Below are 20,837 nucleotides of genomic sequence, written 5' to 3' on the forward strand. Positions count from 1 at the left end.
CTATTTAGCCCTTTGTTTACAGCCTCCTGCCAAAACTGACACATTGCTGGACCTAACAAGCGTTTGGAAGGGGATGGAAACAAGGCGGTCTCAGAGACTTTGGCTGGTGGGGTGTGGTCACTCACCTGGGAGCATCATCAGTGCCCTTTGGGGCTGATTTCCAAAGTAAAATAAATGGTAGTTATGATAGACTCTTTTTTTCCAAATGAAATTAATTTATTTAAATCCGTAATATGAATGAAATTTGGCAAAGTTTGAGTGTGTCTGCGTCAGTCAGGTTTGGTGTAGTTTGTCGACAGGGCCAGCAGGGGGCAGCATTGTAATTTTTAGTTAACTGCTGCAAAAACACACCTGCAATAGCAGCAGCCTCGTGTTCCTGTTGCTGTTGCTGCTGCTGCTGCTGCTCTGACGCCGTTTGGCATTTAGCTCCGCTGCCACGCAGTCGATTTGTTGATTCTGAGCATGAAAACAGCAGCGGCTCCTCGTTAAAGAGTTTGTTTGGCTCTCAGGCTGTTTGCTCCCCAGAGGACAAACCCTGAAGAACACACATTAGGAAGAATAACCCGCAGTTAACTGACGCCTCATTAGTCTATAGCCGCGCTTTAATACATTGGCAGTTGCACACGTTCTCTCTGAATGTGTTTGTTACCTGGTGACCGCAGATTGTTACACCCTCCCTGCCTCCGTAAAATGAAATCAAGATGCTGCATCTTTAGCGTTTTTGCTCCTTTTTTAGAAAAACAAAAAAAACAAAACAAAAAAATAGTTTTTGCTTAATTGCTTAACAAAGAATATGGTATAGAACAAGAGTGGGGAAACTTTCTGACAGAGGGGCAGGAGCAGCAGCAGATGGATGGAAGGTTTTGGTTTGTACAAATCATGGTATATGTTGAAAACATGTTGCTTTAATGTCAGTTGAACATGAACACTAGGGTCACAACAAACTCGGTGTCTTTGTAGCCCCACGGTATTCTTTATACCTTTATGCTTTATTCATTCATTCATTTTCCATAGCCGCTTCTTCCTGCGCTCAGGGTCACGGGGGTCTGGAGCCTCTCCCTGGACAAGTCGCCAGTTCATCGCACCCTGGACAAGTCGCCAGTTCATCGCAGGGCCCCTTTATCTTTATTGAAATGACTTCAATTTTACACACCAATAAATTAAGTTTTATACACCAATTTTATTACTTACTTCCCATTAATCATTTCTTCATTTCTTCAAGTTCAGCTGGCCGGATTAAAAAGCTTAATGGGCCACATATGGCCCCCGGGCCGTAGTTTATTGACCAAGATCAATAATGAACGCATCACCAGCAGGTGGATCTTAACTGGTGCCGAGTTGACTTTTCCTTTAAGAATCATCCTGTCACCGAACTCCAGGAGCCGATTCTGTCCGTGTTTTATTGCTGCGTGGCAGCACGGCAGCGGAGGCTCAAAGCCCCGACTGCTCGTTCCCGCTCGCTCGGTAATCTCCACCTGAACGGAGCCACACCAGAGTCAAACCCTCCCTTTTCGCCCCCCGCACCCCCCCGCGGCCCTCCCGGGAGCCTCTTAGGGGCCGCTGAGGGTCCCCAGACCCCACTTTGGGAGCGGTCGGTTCGGGCCCTGCGTTTACAGTCTGCCGTAATGATGCTTGTTTGTTCGGCGGTGTGTAAATCACGCCGACATTACGGCTGTCACAGGAGCCACTGGAGACACAGCAGACCATCACTAACACCCCCGCCCTGGAGACACACACCCCCTCCACAGCCTCCCCAACGCCGCCGGATCTATAAACGCTGGCCGGCGCAGTCAGACTGCAGAGGAGATAAAAGTAGTTTTAAACCGATACGGCCCATCTTTAACTGCAACCTCTGGAGGTAGAAGCAACAAACCGCCGCTTCTCATCAAGTAAGACAAAAAGTACTTTCAAGTAGAGCCTTAAAGTTGGAGGATTTCAAAGGAGGGGGTGCAGCAACACCTGTGACCATGTGTGCAAACAGTCGTATGCAACAAAATGGAATTGGTCCCTTTGCCAATTTTGTTTCACATTTACGGTGACCAAGCCCTGGTCTCTGAGGAGGTGTCCTGGGGGAGTCCTCTTCTCTTATGTTTTCTTTTTAAATGAAGATATGCAACTACGAAATACAATTATATCCATACAAAGGATGCAGTTTAAAGTTGCAGTTTAAATGTATGTATGTGGAATTTTTGAGTAAACTCATTGCAGGTCCGAGTTTTCGGTAGTCAAAACAAGGCCACTCTACACATGTCACATTGAAAAGGGAGCTTGCAGAAAGTGTTGAAGAGTTCAAGGCCAATCAAAGTGATTGGACAGTCGTTCTGTCAGTCACCTGTGATCCAGCTTAAAGAAAAGTCTTTAGCCGTTCCCGACTGTTCCCATAATGAGGGAACGTTTTTGTATTTTACTCAACATTTGTTGTAAAAATATACAGTATATATTTTAAAATCCATTTAAGAAAATTAAAAGGTAAACTAAAGCTGCAACCACTTTTGGGTCGCGACCCACCAGTTGAGAAATGTTGCTGTGGAGTTCTACTGGGTGGGCTACTTGTTTTCGGCTCAAGCCTAAGATGATGTTCCGACTGGTGTTGATGCCAAAAGTTGCTCTTGTCCTGTCATAATATCTGCTGGAACATGTGACGTTTGTGATGATTTCAGGCGACGTGAGTGATGCTTTGAAATTTGATGTGCACGGCCGTGACCAGGACGTGTATTCCCGCTTTGACTCCTCGCCCCTTCAAATCGATCCAGAACTCTCCAAACCAAAGTGTTGTGCTGCTCCGAGGCCTCCGAGGAGCCTCGCCATCTCTCCGCTTCCAGCGCGCCACCTCCGCCACCCCCGGCCCGCCGTTTCGTCTCTATCCTCGGCGGCGCTCTTCTTGCATTACAGCAGCTTTACGGCCAGACGAGCAGCTTCTTATTGGCACCGCTGCCTGTAAAATCGGTTGCGAGCCGGCAGAGAGGACTAACCTTTACGCAGGGAGACGGAGAGCGCGAGGGAGAGTTTGTTAGAGGGAAGACGGACGTCCGGTCCAGTAAACAGGAAGCACAAACAACTCGCCGTCATTATTTCGCCCGCGCGTTGGCAGCGGATAGACACATTTTCAGCACTTTGCACTGTGTGTGTGTGTGTGTTCTGGTATTTATCGGGAAGCGACGGCTCCTTTAACCTTAGCCATCGACCGCCCAGCAGCACCATTAAGGCTGACTGGGGAGTCCGCTGGGAGAGAGAATGTGTGTGTGGCGGGGAGGAACCTTTAAAAGGCAATTTCTTGTAGTATTTATGGCTTCAACTCTCCCGTCTGAGCGCTTGGCAGAGTGAGTTTGTGTATTTTTAGGATCCTGAACGTGCAACAGGGGAGCGCAGAGGTGCTACTCGCTCAGCGCATCACAGCTAAAGTGGCGGGAAATCACCCAGCTGCATGCGATTGCTGTTGATGATGGTAATCAAAGGCCCAGTGGGAACCACTATCAAATGCAATGGAAAGAACAAATTGATGTATTCACTCTTTTTTTTTTTTTTTTTTGCCCCCCCTCCATCGTTAAAGCAGGTGTGAGCTCAGAAAACAGGGATGACCGTCAGGACGGCGTCGGCCTCTCGCAGACGGGTTCAGAGGATGGGATGATGGGTCAAATGCGGGGGACCTGTTTTCGTTCGGGATGTGACAATCACACGGACTTTAATTTGACTTCAGGGCGACTGAGACACTCAGCCCAATAGCCAGAGTTTGATAGAATGTTAAATATTATTCAGAAAAAGGCCATAGAACCAACACAGTGCTTGATAAAGATCTGACAAGTGATACAATATTGGACCTTTAATAGAAAATCTTTGCATAATGATGATATGAGGAGTTTGTTCCTCAGCACTGTACAATAAAAAGATACATGGAACATGAAGCTTGTTTTCTATCTTTACTTGTGCAGTGATGACTGTAGCCGGGTTCGTCCCTCACAAGCAGAAGGGACACGTGTTGTTCTTGCTGGTCTCCAGCCACGGTCTGATGCAGTCCCTGTGGATGGTGTGGGAGCAGCCCAGCGGGTGGCGCTGCTCCGGATCCACGTGCTTCTGGCAAATCGGGCACAGCCTGCGGGCTTCGACTGCGGCGGGAGCGGCTCTCTGTGCGGGCTGGGCCACGGTGCCAGACCCCTCGTTCTTTGCCAGCCTGAGCCCCACCTGCACCACCACCTCCTCCATGGACATGCCGGCCAGCGTGCCGCGAGAGTTCTTCACCTGCTGGAGCAGCGACGTCAGCTGGGCCTTGGTGCATTCTGGGAAGCGACTGCCGAGCCTCTCCAGCAACTTGTCGAGTTTGTCTTGCTTCCCGGCGGCTGCGATGGTTCTGGGCGGAGGCGTGGAAGGAGCCAAGGGGTTGCTGAGCTGAGGAGGCGGAGACGGAGAAACGCTGGGAGGGGGCGTGGCCCCGACTGGAGGTCTGGCGAAGGCCGGGGGAGGCGAGGGCTGCGGGGGAAAGTAGGGCTGGTGGTGGTGCGGAGGACGATGCGGGGCCAGGTAGAAGTGCGGCGGCGGCGGCGGGTAGTGGAAGGGATGGAAGGGCTGCTGGTAGAAGTGCGGGTGCCTCGGTGGAGGGAAGGGCCGGTTCTGTACGGGCAGCGGCAGAGGAGGAGGCGGGGCTCTGAACACTGGGGACGCCAGCGACTGCATCACCTGCTTGAATTTCAGATCAGCCTGAGGAGAGAAACATGCATCAAAATAAAGCTTAATCGCCCTTTAGAGCTTTTAGAACTCCGGAAGGTGAATGCAGTGAATCTGCTCTGTGAGGTTCTGTTGATTTTTTTTTTTTTTTAAATTGTACAAAGCGCTTTAAGATGCCTTCGGATGTGATTTACCCCCAATTTGCACCAAAAAACGTCTGCAGTGCGACCGGCTCTGTAGCAGACAGCAGCCATGAAAATCAGTGTGTGTGTTCCCTGCGTCAAGCGCAGCAATTAAATCGTTCAGGCAGGAAGTCAATGGCTGGAAAACACGGTGGCTCCGGGTGATTTTCATCATGGTATACAATGTGCTGGATTTAGTTTTTATATGTGCTGTATTTTACTGTGAAACGTCAACGTGACGTGTCGGCTTCGACACTGTTCAGTTTGGCTGTCAAACAATAAAGCAGATTTCACTTGAACTCTGAAACTATGATGAACAAAATGCAGGTAAACTTTAAATACCTGCATTTTGTATGATGCCAGCAGTTTGGTTTAGTTTACACAGAGCGATACTTGAGACACAGTTGGGAGAGTTTTGTTTCACTATTGTATTCTTTAAAACGCATGGCAAACTGCCTACCCTTTTTTTTTTTTTTTTTTTTTTTTTTTAATGAATCAAATAAACTGAGGTGAGTCGAGGCAGGAGGTACAACATGTCGAGCAGAGCACACAGACACTTACCATTGGTACCTGTGGCAGCACTGGCACGTTGATCCTGGGCAGGGACTCCAACTCGCGGCCCTGGTGCAGCTGCTGCAGGACCTCCTCGAAGCGGCTCTGGAGCTCCGTCTGGTTCCGCCGGACCAAGTCCTCCTTCTTCTCCCACTGCTGCCTCTCGCCGTCGTACTGCTGGGGCAGCTCCACTCTCAGGATGTTCAGGTACTGCCCCACCTGGTGGGTGGGGGTGGGACCACAGGGTGGACGTCCAGTCAGGCTGGTTTTGCTCCAACTGCACTGCAACATCCTCCCGCTCCCTGTACCTCTCTCTGCCAGTCCTGGATGTGAGCCATGGCCACGTCTCTCTGCTGCTCCACGGCGGCGACCTCGTCCTGCAGCGCCAGCCGCTGGGCCTCCTCCGCCTCCTTCTTCACCCGCTCCAGCTCCTGCTTCAGCTCCGTCAACTCGTCTCGCCACTTCTTCTTCTCGTCCAGCTGCTCCTTGGTGAGCTCGCGCAGCTTTCTGCAGCTCTCGTCCAGCTCGTCGTTCAGCCTACAGGGGGCAGCAGGGAGAGAGGACAACACACACAGAGGGCGCTGCTTTCTACCTGAGACATCGTGACTCCTGCAAAGTTCAAATTCCTGAAGCCTAACAGGTTGGATATCACATAGATCCCCTTTCTGCGTCAGAATTTTACCTCATAATGGTCTCATTTTCTTTGTTTTTCTCTAAGATCATTTCCTCTTTCTTGGCTAAGAAGTTCTTGATGGTTGCCTTGGAGTTGTTGAGCTGCAGCTTCACTCGCACAGATTCCAACTTTTGCAGAAGTGCCTGAAAGCACAGGGAGAATGTGATGGTCAGCTACTCCTCTGAGTCCAAGTTGTTCCAGTCCTGAACAACTCTGGAAAAAGTCTTGCCTTATGCTGCTGCTTTGCCGCCTCCTGCTTATTCAGTAGTTCTTGTATGTCTTTGTTGCATTTCTCATTCTCCTCCTGCTGCTTCTTCATCAGCCCCTCGTACCGCTCGTTCAGAATGGAGTTGTGATTGAAGGTGGCTTCCACATGATTCTCCCAGTCGGCATCTGTGTTGACGCCTGAGTCGGTGGTCGTGCCACCCTTCTGCAACGGATCTGGCAAGAGAATGCAATGTGTCAGGAGGCCGACGAAGAAAATATCTGAATGATTTGAAAACCGCAGACGCCCACGGCCGCTGACACTCAAGGACACCTGTGAAAGTGCAGGTGAGGGGGAAAAATAAGCCAAGACAAAACAGGCAGGACCTCAGGGTTTGGGCAATGAGCAAGATGTTCATTCTGCTGATTATTCTCTTCAACTGCTACAGTCTGTCTGTCTTGAGGAGAATGAAAGTCGACTACTGGAGTAAGAACCTTTTTTTATTTTTTATTTATTATTATGTCACTTAATCTAAAATGGCTGTATTCAGAATATTACACTGACAATCGACCTGTCTAGTAAAACTGGTTAATCAGTCTTGTGTGTGTCTCATGACTGGGTTAAATATGAAACTCGTGGCCTTGTATGGAAGGTACAAACGTTTTCCTTAATATTTGCTGAACTTCTGAACAGGCAGCTAATGGGAAAAACACAACAGAAAGCGGCGGCATTGAATAATACTAATATGTTTCTATCTTAGCACAGTTTGGAGACGTAAATTCTTCTCACGTTCAATTTCAAGCTCAAACGCTGCTCGGGCGCGAGTCTGACGCCACGAAACTTGGATGAGTTTCGTTTACGGGTAAACTAACAACACATGTGCACGCGAACGCACCTTCGACGGTCATATTCGCCAACGGCAGCTCCAGTTCCTCCGCGTGTGTTGTCACTTGCTGAACTTTGGGCTCTTCCTCCGAGGCCATGTCGACAGTTGCCTCGCTTGCTTCCATGCAAACGGAACCAAATAGAACGAGGCAGATGTCTCCTTTTCACAGAGTTTCCCGGCTGGTTTGAAGCCGTCTGAAACAGGAAATGGAAACGTTTTCAGCAACAGCAATAATCTGATGCGCCTCTACAACTAAGTACCATATCTAAAATAACAATTTCTCCATCCAGTTTGTATGCGTTTACAACGTGAAAAACCGATTCGTTATCAACCCGGAAGTGATTGTGTCATAGCCATCCGTCTCAAACATCCCAAAGATCGTATATTGAGGTTTCGTTTTAAAACCAACGAGCGTCACCGCATGTCTATTATTATTATTATTATTATTATTATTATTATTATTATTATTATTATTATTATTATTATTATTATTATTATCTGTACTTTCTTAAAACAAAAACCCTTTCATAGATGTAATTAGGAAAAATTAAGTTATTGAATTTAATGCAATGGATCAGGATCGATTTCTTTGAAACTTGTTTTAATTTTTTAGAGTACAAATTATTTTAATCTTTTTAAATGTTTATTATTTTACTCAATGCATCCCGGAGGCGTCCCGTTACATGACTAGTGGCACTGATAAACTAAAAAAAACATTTTTATTTTTTGCGTTAGGCTACTTGGGTCCGCTCCCCTTTGAAATTAATTAATTCACCCATATAAGCGCCACTCTCTTAGTGCGATTGATAACTGTCCTGCCTTCACAGTTCACACAACAAAGCGCTTAAAATTCCACGACACAATTCTTAGCGCTTATGACATAATTCGTGTTCCAATTCGCGTCTGACTTTTATCGCTCGTCACCGGTTTCTTTTTCTTTTTCTTTTTTCCTTTTTACCGGAAAGTAGGCCCCAGGTAAAACCAAACCCCCCAAAAATAACGAAACGAGCGACGGAGTGAGTCCTCTTCGTTTTTGCCACCTCTCCAGCTTCAATCAGGGAGTCCGGTTAGTCACATGACAGCGCTTCCACTCGCCGCTGCTCCTCCTCTCCTTTCTCCCAAGCCGTCAGTCGACCTGTTCCCACCCCGCACCCGCACCCACACCGGTCCGTCGCTTGTTTGTGTCGCCGTCAAGCTAGCAGTTAGCTGTCAGAACCGTGAGCCGCAAGGGACGAACATGGCGGACACAGCCAGGGACCCTCCTGCGGCGCACTCGGGCTTCCAGGAGCTGGAGGACGGGGAGGACCTGTTCCAGGAGGTGAGTAGCAGCAGGAGGAGGATGAGGTGGTGGTGAGGGGAGGCCGATGTAGGGCGTTCTGCTTTCCAGCTGAGAACGAGCAGGAGGTGGGAACGAAGGAGCGGAGAGAGGGGTGCTCTTGAAAATTGTGATATTTTTGAATGGGGTTTGGTGTGTGCCAGGGAAGCGGCCGTTTGCGTCGTCGTCGTTCCCTGACAAACAACAACAGCAGACTGTAGTAACGCTTCACACACACACACACACACACACACACACACACACACACACACACACACACACACACACACACACACACACACGCCGTGCGCAAACGACAGTTACAGGAGCCCGGGAGGGTCACTTGTTTGCGCCGAGAGAAGAGGAATAGGTGTGTTTACTCGCCGTCAGGTGACAGTCATAGGTGGAGGTGGTGCGTTCAGGGCCCCATGGATGGGTGGAGAAAAAATAACCCGGAAAACCCACAAAACTGCAGTTCACTTGCAGTTCTGTGGTGGCCTCATTTGACGTTGATCTCACAACTAAAATTTTTTAAAGGTCATCGAGATGTCTTTTTGTTATTCTGTTGTTTTTGTGTACTTTAGCATTATGTCCCAGTTCTGTTGTTTTGTTCCAGATTCAAATGATTGGCCATATGTATATTAAAAGTGACGGGAGCCTCAGTCTTTCAACCCAATAGTGTCTGAAACAAAACATTGAATGCTGACTCGTCATTTTGAAGCACAGTTCACCATCCGGTTTGTCATCTCCCTCCAAAATTGTCGTCACAGCTGTTCCTCAAACCGCTGGCGTTACCTCTATGTTTTGATTTCGAGGGGAGACAAACCTGTTGCAGTTTCCAGGTGAAATGCAGTTTCCTGCTTGAGCAGCAGCGCCAGCCAGTGATGGAAGCTGGATGAGGTCTTTTGTGCCCTCAGGCTCTTGGACACCTCGTGCAACTCCAGTGGAACACTCGGAATTGGACGGATTTTGCACAGACAAACTGGCCCAACTGTTTGGCTCGGCTCGACCATCGTCTCTCACGCAATACAAGTTGTCCCATTTTCTTCCAGATTGAATTCAAACAGGCAGAGCGATATAATTGAGCGTAAACCTGCAGACAAACGCGTGTGCTCACGTCTCAAAAGGAACCACAGGATGCCGTCTGTGCTTCTGTTCCTCTAAGAAAACACTGGGAATGTGTGATTGATGCTTTCGGGAGCCTGAAAAGCGAATCTAATCTTTCGGCACGTGAATAAGTTAATAATCCTAATAAGAAGATTGTGTTCCCACATACATCGAGTTCCCTCCTTCCTTCCTCTTTGTATGACGACAGATTGATGGTGTCTGCTGAGCCCTCTCCTCCTCCTCCACCTCCACATCCTCTCCATCAGCTTATTACAGTTATGACCTCTGTCTGTAGCGGCGTGACAGCATCTTCCCGATAATGAGACTTGCATTATCCTTCTCGGGAACCAAACCGATTCCCCGTCGTTGCACATTGTCACCACGTGGTTTTGTTGTGTTGAACTGATTCAGCAGAAGTTTGTCTTCTGGACTTTGTCCCTCGTTACACACTCGCACCTGACCAGCGGAGGAGCTCTGCCTAAACTGTCACGTGAGGTCTTTCAGTGGCCAGCCAATCATCTGTCAGCACCTTCGAATCATAACTCTGAGACAACTTCTGCACTTTAATTTTGAGGCGTTATGCCACTGACTTTCGCAAGTAAAACCAATGACAATGACACTAAATCAGGTCTTCACAGTTTCCCCTTTCAGTCTGTTCAGTTTTTATTTTTTGCTCTCTGAATTCTCTGAGTTCTCTCTCCATAGACCAAGTGTAAACACTACCAGTCAAAAGTCTGGACACAGCCTCTGAATTTAATGCCTTTTCTTTAATTCTCATGACTATTGACATTGCAGTTTCCCGCTGAAGGCATACAAAACCACGTATGAACACACATGGAATGATGTAGGAAACAATAAAAGTGTAAAATAACTCTATACACTAAACACTTTTTATATTTAAATTCTTTGAAACTGCCACCTTTCATAAAAAGCATATTTAGAGTTATTGGATGTGTTTTTCATTTGCTTCATAATTACACCTATCTTGCTCATGTATTCGATGTCTTCAGTGTCTCTCTACAGTGTATTTAAACTAAATAGCAGCAACCTTTCAGCACCCAAGACTTTGAAAACTGTACTTTTCTCGTTGATATTACCGTAAATATTGGTACTTGCGCAATGCCAGCGCTCAGTCCCGTCGCTGAACATCTGCTCAGTGGTCCCTCCTCTCATTACAAAACACAACAAACATGCTACTGAGAGGCTGGATTTTTGTCGACGGACCTCGTCGAGCCCGTTATTGGTGCTCGTCCTCCTGGAGGCCGTGAAATCCCTCCAGTGAATGAATTCCTTGTCACGCCGGCCGGGAAAACTCTTCAAATCTCGACGGATCAAATTGAGTTCTAACTGGGAGCTTTTTGTCTGAGCGGCGCACGCAACGTGGCTCCGCCTCCTCCACCGTGACACAGCCACTCGGGTTTTCATTCGCGCCGCCGCGATGTTTCAGTTGTGGGACAGGCTGAAACAACGACAGAGTCAAGTACAAGGACGAGTCGTCTGTCTGTGAAAATATCTTCTGATTGGGGGGAACAACGGTTTCTTACCTCAAGTATGTTGTCACGCACGCACGCGCGCACGGACACACACACACACACACACACACACACACACACACACACACACACACACACACACCATTACCAGTACTGTTGTGAAGAAGTAATGACTTGCAGAGTGCTGACCACAAGAACAGTGTGTGTGTGTGTGTGTGTGTGTGTGTGTGTGTGTGTGTGTGTGTGTGTGTGTGTGTGTGTGTGTGTGTGTGTGCGTAAACATTGTCTGGGTTCACTTAGTACTTTTTCACCAGGGCCAATAATCGGATGAAGGATGTTAAGTTCCACTAAAGCTCGACTTTTTTTTTTTTTGCGCCCTGTTGTGTATCACTGTCAGAAGGCGACTTCTCTTAGTCAGCGTCAGCGTCAGTGTGTGTGTGTGTGTGTGTGTGTGTGTGTGTGTGTGTGTGTGTGTATTCTGCTGGTCATCGCAGTTCAGCTCTCACTTGAGTTTCCTGTAGTGTTTCCTGCCGTGTCCTCGCCTTCCCTCCGCCAGAAGCTCTCGGGTCACCAGGTGATGTTTCATGAATGAAATTCAGCAAATTGGGCAAAAAAAAAAGAAAAAAAAAGAATGTTTTGCCGCGTGCATATAGTTGTATTTCACACAGTTCAGACACGACTGAGCACACTTGTTCTGAACGTACACGTCCCACCATATGTCAATCAGTAGGAAGTGGCTCCCTGGGGCCAGATGTAGGGGGCGCCACAGGATGTTTGGCTGCGTTACATAACTCTTTAAAAGTCAAAGTTTTGGATCCGCAGCTCTTGTGTGAAAACTGCTGACTGGTGCCTCGCCGAAAATCATTGTCATCAACATTTGGGAAATCGCCGCCCGAGTTTTGTAGAGTTGTGCGACAGAAAAGCTGGCTGGTGTCTCTGCAACACTTTGAGATGGTCTGTGATCCATCTGCGCAGCTTTTACCTGCATTACTAATTAATGTTCTGTATTAGCTGACTGGCCACGGTGCAGTTTAGACGTAAATGTTTGAACAGAGGTTTGTATAAGTGTGTGTGTGTGCGTGTGCGCGTGTGTGTGTGTGTGCGTGTTGGCTGGCAGTGTTTCCTCTGGCATCTCACTGTGTTTTTTTTCGCTGAGTAAGGAAGCAGGAAGCTCCTCCGTATCATCACACATTTCCTCTTCTCTCCTTCTGCACACACACTCTGCCCCTCCACCCCCACCACTGACACACACACACACACACACGTACGCACACATAAACGTGCCTAATAGCAGTATTCAGCCTTTTAAACAGACTCTCTTGGTCAATCTCAAATTTGACCTATTTCGCTCACATCACATTTCAGCTTTTTGTCTCCTTCCAAACAGTTTTTTTCTTAGCGGGAGGATGTAAACAGAGGGCTAAATGTGCTTTCAGAGTTATTTGTGTTGCTGTGTAGCTGCTCCACGGGGTTGTGGGATGGAAAATAAACTGGAAGGTCAGTGTCGTTGCGCTAAAGTTGTGTTTGCCTTGGAGGTGTGTCGCCGTGCCTGCACGTTGTTTGGCCTTCGTTGTTTTGGGACTCGTCTCGTTCTGTCTCACCGTCAGTCCATTGAGCTTTTAAGATCAGGTAGGATGAAGTTGCGTGAATAATATTGTGTTGGCCACGCTTGGTGGTGGCGCAGAAAAGCTGATCCGTTGTTTTGCAACAGTCTGTTGCTGGGGGAACTTTGGCCGGAGCAGCAGATCATCACCTCTTTCCTGTCCGCGACCGTTTGCCGTGATGTCATGTGACCGGCGCCCCCTCGCTGCTGATTGCTCAGCTTTACGGTCAGTGTTTCTGGCGGAGCAGCTGGCCCTGCTTCCTGGCAGGCTGCAGGATGTTGAGGAGGACGGATGACACAAGCTGCCTGCCGGGGAGGTTTTTTTCTTTCCTCCCTCCAACTTCTTCTTCTTCTTCTTCTTCTTCTTCTGTGGAATGTGTTGATTCAGCACTGTGGGCACTATAGAGCCGTAGCAATAAAGTTTCAACCAGGTGCCTCATTGAGAAGCTCAGCTTTTTTGAAGAATTGAAGCCCTGGAATAAGGAGAGGATGAAAAACATCCATGATAGAACGATCACTCACCCCAGTATCAGTCAGTGCGTTTACATGGCACTAGAGAAATTCGAATTATTGCCTTAGTCCGATTATGATCGGAGAACTCACGTGCATGTAAACACCTTACTCCGATTATGATCGGAGTTTGAGAACTCCGATTGGAATCGGAGAACTCCGATTGAGACACCCAGATAATGCGATTGGAATTCGAATTTCTCTGCCATGTATACGCCTTACCCCTGTTTTACACCAGAAGTGTCTGCAGAGCGTCTGCAGAGCGTCCGCGTCGACGCAGTGAAACGCGGCCACTAAAGTCAATGAGCAGGTTCACACCAGGCGCAGAGCGTCCGCGTTTCAGAAGCGTTCCAGAAGCAGTAAAACGCGACCCGCTGGAAAAGAACGCCAGAATTTATTCTTTGACGCTTGCCGCGTCCCTCCTGCGTCAATCGTAGCAGGTGGGATCGTTCAGACAGGAAGTCAATGGTGTAAAAACACGGTGGATCCGGTTGATTTTCATCATAACACACAATGTGCTGGATTTTGTATTTATATGTGCTGTACTTTACTGTGAAACATCAACGTGACGCATCGGCTTCAACGCTGTTCAGATCGGCCGTCAAACAAAAACAGATTTCACTTTGAATCTCAAACTATGAAGAACAAAATGCATCTATACTATACTTTAAATACCTGCATTTTGTATGATGCCAGCAGTTCGGTTTATCATTTTTTTTCTTTTTTTACACACAATGATACTTCGAGACACTGTCCCAACAGTGTCTCGAAGTATCAATGTTTTGTTTCATTGTTGTTTTCTTTAAAAACACGCGAAAACTACCTGGGTTGTCGCGCGATCTTGCAATCCTCGCGTGAACCGATCGAGCCGCTGCGCGAGACGCTCTGCTCGTAAAACGCGTCCTGTGTGGGAGGGTGCTGGAGCGTCAGCAGAGCGTCAACGCGGTCGCTCTGCTGACGCTTCTGGTGTAAAACGGGGGTTAATCGGACTATTAACTGGACAACGCGAGTGCGCACGCGCCACGCCTCGCTCTCGCGACTCATGACCGCACAACTACGTCGTCTTACAAAACAGACGGCGCGAAACAACCTGGCAAACGCGAATAAGAATGTTGACATTTGGAGAGAGGATGAGACCGGGGTGATGCTTTCTCTTCTAAAAGAGATGGACATATTAAAATAACGCGCAACAGAGACCTTTTTAAAAAGGTAGCGCAGCAAATGCAGGGCTCCGGCTTTGCGCACCCCTGAACAAACACGTATTCGTTCGTATTTATATTTCTACCTTTTCGTTCACATTTTTTGTGAGTTAGAAGAATTTTAACTTTGTAAATAAAAGCACACCAAAGAGATGTTTTTCTGATTTGTTTTTATTTTGGTAATTTCGCTGTTATTCTGCTGGAAACGGCGTGCAGCGGCACCAGCTTCCTCCACGGTCGGCACTTTAATGAGCGTGTGTATAACTGAAGACACCGTTCCTTTGCAAAACCTGTACACAAACTCTCCCACCAGTCTGCTCCAAACCCGAATCCAACAAGAACGAGAGTTTCGGATCCGTAGCGACGGCACAAAGCGTAGCATCGAAGACAGTTGTGTTGTTGTAGCCCTCCAACAGCAGACGACGTTCTTGTCTGCCTTTTAAAATCACCATGAGCACAAGAAATAGGGCACACCTTATCTGCTAAGCAAGTAACACGTACATTATGAACTATCGTTCCATATCATAATGATTTAATATGTCAACCGAAAGCAGCTGACCGGCTGAAAAGACTCACTCCACCCCCTAGTGTTGGGAAGAGGACATGTTCCTGTCAATAATTTGAATTTCTCAGCTGCATGTATACGGGGACCAAGGTGAGAACTCCGATTGGACGAGAAAACCGAATTATTGCTGAGTCCGATTAAGCTCTGCATGTAAACGCACTGAGTGTGTCAAGGTGCGAGATGTCAGCGCAACTACTGCCGCTGTTGTTCTTTATTCACAACAGTCTGGAGTTTATCTCATTGATGGAAACATAATAAGAACTTATTGTATATTTGAACTTCCTTTTTTATCACCAACACTGGCTTTGCCTTTCCCTTTAGAGGCAAACGAGGATATTGTTTGAGGGGGAAAATAACTCGACAACTTCTCCTAAAGTCTTATTCACTGTTGTTTGACATTTTGTTGCTGTTGTTTCTCTCAGCCCGGACCGGCCAACATTCCTGCTGAAAACACCGGCACCAAGTCCAATGGGCCCAAACAGGCATCGCTGTTTAATGACGACACAGACGACCTATTTGCCGGTACACAAGAACACATACACACACGAACACACACACACACACACACACAAACACACACACACACTCTCCTGCAGGCCGACTGGGCTGTTGACTGTGTTTCCTGGTGTCCTGCCCACAGAAGCGACGGAGGAGGTCTCGCTGGACAGTCCCGACAGAGAAGTGCTGCTGTCGGACGGACCGTCGCCCGCCATCACCCCCATCACCCCTCCCATCTCCGTCATCACCCCCCGCATCACCATCGGCCACGATGACATGTTCACACACTCGTCCTTCGATGAGGTGAGCGGACTCGCAACACAGCTACTGACAGTAATGTAAGATGAATGGGGGAAAAAAAGTAGAGAAAGAAGTCAAGCTGGTAAAAGGTCAGAGGTCATGATTGACACGACTGTTGGTGTGGTTTTTCTTTTATTTCTTCTTCAGATTGAGGAGGAGGAGGGAGACGATTCATTGGACATCAGCATATCAGTGTCTGACCCAGAAAAAATTGGTGAGTGCACACGGATTTACTCACCATTAACGGCTTTTCACCTTATGTTCGTCTTTTGGAGAGTTTTCACTCTTCAGAGGCATCACTGCTGTTTGTTGTGCTCCTGAATGCTTTGGCAGGGTTGGAAACACTCTGACAAGTTCAACCAGTTTGAGCTCCCTGGCTTCCATCCGCTCCTCTGTTTTATTTTATTTATCAACGCTAACGATGTTTACACATGATAAGTTCCTTAAAGGGTCACATGACTGCGCGTGTCTTCCAGGTGACGGCATGAACGCCTACATGGCCTACAAAGTGACCACCAAGGTGAGAGAGCACGGCTGGTGCCTTGTGTTGCCTTGTCGAGTGAAAGGAATCAGTGGAACTGAAACATAACACTCGCCATTTTTACATTTGAACTGTGTGTGAGATAGGTGGATATCTGGATAGATAGACGGATAGATAGATAGATGGATAGACAGATAGATAGACAGATGGATTGACAGACAGATAGACAGATGGATAGACAGATAGACAGATGGATAGACAGATGGATAGACAGATAGATAGATAGATAGATTGGTAGATAGATAGATAGACAGATAGATAGATAGATAGATATACAGATCGATAGATAGATAGATGTCTATGTATGTACATATTTGATATATGTTCACCTCTACTAAGACGCTCATCCACGGCTCTGTGCCTCCAGACCTCCCTCTCCGTCTTCAAGAGCCAAGACTTTGCCGTCAAGCGGCGTTTCAGCGACTTCCTGGGCCTGCACGGCAAACTGGCCTCCAAGTACTTGCACGTGGGCTACATCGTCCCTCCGGCACCGGAGAAAAGCATCATGGGTAAGCTGAGCTGCAGCGAACACGCAGTCGCAGGCTGTTTGTGAATCTGAGTAATCCCTCGGCTGATTCCACCGTCGGCCTCCGCCTCTGCAGGCATGACCAAAGTGAAGGTGGGGAAGGAGGACCAGTCGTCCAACGAGTTTGTGGCGAAGAGGAGGTCGGCGCTGGAGAGGTGAACCTGCACTGCCAGAGACTGACGCACACAGCCAGACTGAAATCTCCTGCTGCTGCCTCCCAAAAAAAAATGCCTGACCTGTGTTTGCAGTTAGAAAACAGATTTAATTGCAGTTAATTTGCTAATAATAATAATAATAATGGATTGGATTTATACGGAGCTGAAAGTCGTCATTGTTCGACACTTGTTAATCAAGGAGAAAAGAAAAGTTTGTCTCGTCGGCGCACCTCTTTGAAATTCTGGTGCTTTGCGGTCATGTGATTAGTGATGCTGCGGGTCATTACGGAGACAAACTGGCTCGCAAGCCCGGTCGACGAAAGGTTATAAACCACAAAAATTAGGGCCGTCGTTATGACGATGGCGGGAAGCGACGGCGTGCGCTGAACGGGAGGCGAGCAGGTGGGCGGGGCTGACATTCCCCTGCCCTTTACTGATGATGCCGCTTGATTGACGGGAAGGTCAGCCAGTGACGGGTGGCGGAGCTGCAGAATTCCACGCTGATGGACACACACACGCAGCAACAAACATCAATGGTGATTTTGCTTTGAGAAATGCCAGTGTTTGATGCTGAATACTTCAGGAGGAAGATTACGTCTTGAAGCTCAATATTAAATAAATGAGGCTCCGGTGAGGCCAGGAGACCCAGGAACCCAAACCTTTCAAGCTGATCTCTGTTGTGTTGTGTTGTGTGTGTGTGCATTTCTCCCTGCAGGTACCTGTTGCGAACGGTGAAACACCCCATCCTGCTGAAGGATCCCGACGTGCTGCAGTTTTTGGAGAGCTCAGAGGTAAACAGCTCGCCAGCAGTTCAGATTATTCCCGAAGCAATTGACCGTCTGATCCTGTGATGAAAATGAGAACCTTTGGAGTGGAAGGACCCACTTAGGTTTTATTCATTTATTAGTTATTGATTTTTTTTTCTTGTGTCGAACGTCCATCGGCAGCCCGGCCGTGTTGAGACGTCTCGCTGGGACACAAAGTCTTCAAAATCCCTCCACCCCAGACCCCCCCACCCCCCACCTGCAAGAAAAGCCCTCAGAAAACCCTTTCCTGACTTTTCTCTCATTTCTTTTTCTCCACTCGGAAGCAAAAAAAAAAGCGAGCAACAAGGTCGGCGCAGCCGGTCTGCGGCCGCGAGTCCAGCGCCGTTTGAAAACTGCCTCAGGGTTTAAGGAGCCGCGGCGTTTCCTGTTTCCTCGTTTTAGTTCTCCTCCCCCGACTAAACCCCCCGTAACACGTCCTGCTGTTGCTCTCTCCTCCTCCTCCTCCTCTTCCTCCTCCTCCTCTCCCTCCACCACCTCCTCCTGCCCTCCATCAGCCACCTCAGCGCTGCCGCCATGGTGTCGGGAAGCGGCCGGCAGTCGTTGGGTCCAGAATAAATGGCCTGGTGTCACCGACTTAACAGATGAATCACTCGGACGCTTGGCCGAGCGTGTCGCTCCGTCCGGCCAGCTTAATGAAACACAGTCCGTGTGTGTGTGTGTGTGTGTGTGTGTGTGTGTGTGTGTGTGTGTGTGTGTGTGTGTGTGTGTGTGTGTGTGTGTGTGTGTGTGTGTGTGGAAATTGAAAGCTTGCCCTCCCTCCCTGCTGCCTTCACACCTTCACCCCGGTCCCCACGTTAGCGCCCCCTCCTCCCCCCGGGGACCCAGCCCCTCCCCCTTAGCCCCCCGCACGTCCACGTTGAGTGAAATTGGTGTTTGCTGTTAGCAGTGATAGGAGGGTTTTACATCTGCAAAACGTCTCGGACCAAAGTAAACTTTTCTCCCAAAATGAAGAAAAATGAGGCTATTTTCAGACGGACGTCCAGCCGCAGCAAAGTTCCCAGCGGGGATTTTGCACCACTTTGGCACATTAAGCACGTGGCCTGTTGACCGAGCGCAGAACGTGGGAGACATTACAATCAGAGGGGCCGAGGAACCGACAGCAACCTTGATTGAGAAAGGAAAGATTGAGAGAAATCTTTTGATCTGTAATTTCTTTCTTGTTTTCTGTGATGACTTTATTCTAACCTGAGAATTGTTTTATTCTTGCAAAATGTTTTTAATTCATTTGGATTACTTTCGTAGCACTTTTACATTTCCTTGTTAAAATATAAAGTGCGTTATAAATAAATGTATTATTATTATTATTATTATTATTATTATTATTATTATTATTATTATCATTATTATTCTTAGAAAAAAGAAAAAAAAACAGGAGAATGCACCCTGGAATAAAGAACGGGCAAAAAGAAAAATTGCCAGGAGGTTTAAAAATAATGCAACCTAACGGGCAGCACAATCATCAAAATGTAGACAACAAAAGATGTTGACTCAAAAGAGGCAAAGTTGTTTGAAAAAAGACAATGAAATAAAAGGAAAAGTTTAGATAAAGATGCTCAAAAAGCAAATGAAGAGAAACAAAAATAAAAAATAAAAACAGGAAGAAAAAAAAAGCAAAAGCAAAAAAAAGGAAGGAAAAACATGTGGAGAACAAATGAAACCATGAGTAGCACAGCAGAGATGAGTGAAGCTGCTGCCACACGTGATATTGGAAACACGTGGACAAAACTGAAGCTGCTTTGTAGTTGATCCACGAGGCTTCGTCCCCTCCCCCTCCTGCCAAGAGCAATGATTCAATTATGATAAAAAGCTTAAAGCAAACAAAAGTGTTTCTGGGTCTTAAAAAAACTGTCTCTGCAGCTGCTGATCTATGTGTGTGTGTGTGTGGTGTTTGCACACCATCCAGTTGCCGCGGGCGGTCAACACTCAGGCTCTGAGCAGCGCCGGACTCCTGCGGATGGTCAACAAGGCCGCAGACGCCGTCAACAAGATGACCATCAAGATGAACGAGTCGGACGCTGTGAGTGCTGTGACCTTTGACCCTTGGCACACTGCAAGAAATAAAAAAACACGACGAGATGGGCAGTAACGGGCGTTTGGCCGACTATCCAGTCCTAATAAACCCTCCTTGTGTGTGTGTTGGCGTTTGTGTGTGTGTGTCAGTGGTTTGAAGAGAAGCAGCAGCATTTTGAGAATCTGGATGTTCAGCTGAAGAAGCTTCACGCCAGCGTGGAGTCTCTGGTATGCCACAGGAAAGGTACGAGTCCCTCACACTGAGCTTGTTCAAGTGTGTGTGTGTGTGTGTGTGTGTGTGTGTGTGTGTGTGTGTGTGTGTGTGTGTGTGTGTGTGTGTGTGTGTGTGTGTGTGTGTAAAATGCAAAATCACATAGATTTTTTCATAAATGTGTGTTATTTTTTTTTTTTTGTCTAATCAAAACACCCAAATTACCCCTCGCTTCAGTCAGTTCAGACTTTTTCCATTTGAAGCTGGCTGATTCCTAAGATGAACAGCAGGGGGCTGTAGTGCTCCACTCACATGCCTCATGGTCACAGAAGAAGAAGATCCTGCAACTGGACATTAAAATCTTTTCTAAAGTCTTTTCTGTCACTAGTTGGAAAGATTTTTTTTCTTGCATTTAAAAAAAAAACAATCTTTTTCTCATTTCAAAATGTGTTTTGACAAGAAATGTGAAAACAAAACAAAACAAAAAAATCAAGTGTTGATTTTTATAGCCAAGATTTACGCACACATATACAAGATTCCCATCAGGCCTCCAACTTGAACCCCCGACCAGTGTCACAGTGAGAGCTTCAACTGTGGCTGCAACCAGGACGACGACGACGACGATGATGATGATGATGATGATGATGATGATGTTTGCAGAGTTGTCGGTCAACACGGCGCAGTTCGCCAAGTCGGCGGCCATGCTGGGGAACAGCGAGGACCACACGGCTCTGTCTCGCGCCCTGTCCCAGCTGGCCGAGGTGGAGGAGAAGATCGACCAGCTGCACCAGGACCAGGCCAACGCCGACTTCTTCCTCTT

General features: G+C 47.6%; 2 protein-coding genes across 3 annotated transcripts in view; one reads left to right on the forward strand and one right to left on the reverse strand.

Moving 5' to 3' along the window:
• Positions 1-3,805: 3,805 nt before the first annotated feature.
• rnf214 (ring finger protein 214) lies at positions 3,806-7,506 on the reverse strand. Its single transcript, XM_076046901.1, has 6 exons — positions 7,167-7,506; positions 6,296-6,507; positions 6,076-6,209; positions 5,702-5,930; positions 5,403-5,612; positions 3,806-4,692 (listed from the first exon to the last, which is right to left on the reverse strand). Exons 1-6 carry the CDS (start codon positions 7,279-7,281, stop codon positions 3,955-3,957), a joined length of 1,638 nt encoding a protein of 545 aa, XP_075903016.1. The 5' UTR covers positions 7,282-7,506; the 3' UTR covers positions 3,806-3,954.
• Positions 7,507-8,118: 612 nt separating this feature from the next.
• snx2 (sorting nexin 2) overlaps positions 8,119-20,837 on the forward strand; it is a 20,693-nt gene continuing 7,974 nt past the window's right edge. For both annotated transcript variants that reach the window (XR_012929044.1, XM_076046900.1), the window contains exons 1-11: positions 8,119-8,475; positions 15,372-15,471; positions 15,590-15,750; positions 15,895-15,961; positions 16,224-16,267; positions 16,656-16,797; positions 16,891-16,969; positions 17,685-17,760; positions 19,700-19,813; positions 19,957-20,050; positions 20,678-20,837. The exon at positions 20,678-20,837 is cut by the window's right edge and continues 46 nt beyond it. Coding sequence is in view for 1 of the 2 variants with exons in the window: in XM_076046900.1 (XP_075903015.1) it covers positions 8,233-8,475; positions 15,372-15,471; positions 15,590-15,750; positions 15,895-15,961; positions 16,224-16,267; positions 16,656-16,797; positions 16,891-16,969; positions 17,685-17,760; positions 19,700-19,813; positions 19,957-20,050; positions 20,678-20,837 (1,280 nt within the window). In the remaining variant the exon portion in view is untranslated. The remainder of the gene's footprint in view (positions 8,476-15,371; positions 15,472-15,589; positions 15,751-15,894; positions 15,962-16,223; positions 16,268-16,655; positions 16,798-16,890; positions 16,970-17,684; positions 17,761-19,699; positions 19,814-19,956; positions 20,051-20,677) is intronic.

The sequence above is a fragment of the Nelusetta ayraudi genome, unplaced genomic scaffold (assembly GCF_046127955.1).
Source record: "Nelusetta ayraudi isolate G7.1 ecotype Tasmania unplaced genomic scaffold, CSIRO-AGI_Nayr_v1 ptg000092l, whole genome shotgun sequence".
In the NCBI taxonomy this organism is placed as follows: Eukaryota; Metazoa; Chordata; class Actinopteri; order Tetraodontiformes; family Monacanthidae; genus Nelusetta; species Nelusetta ayraudi.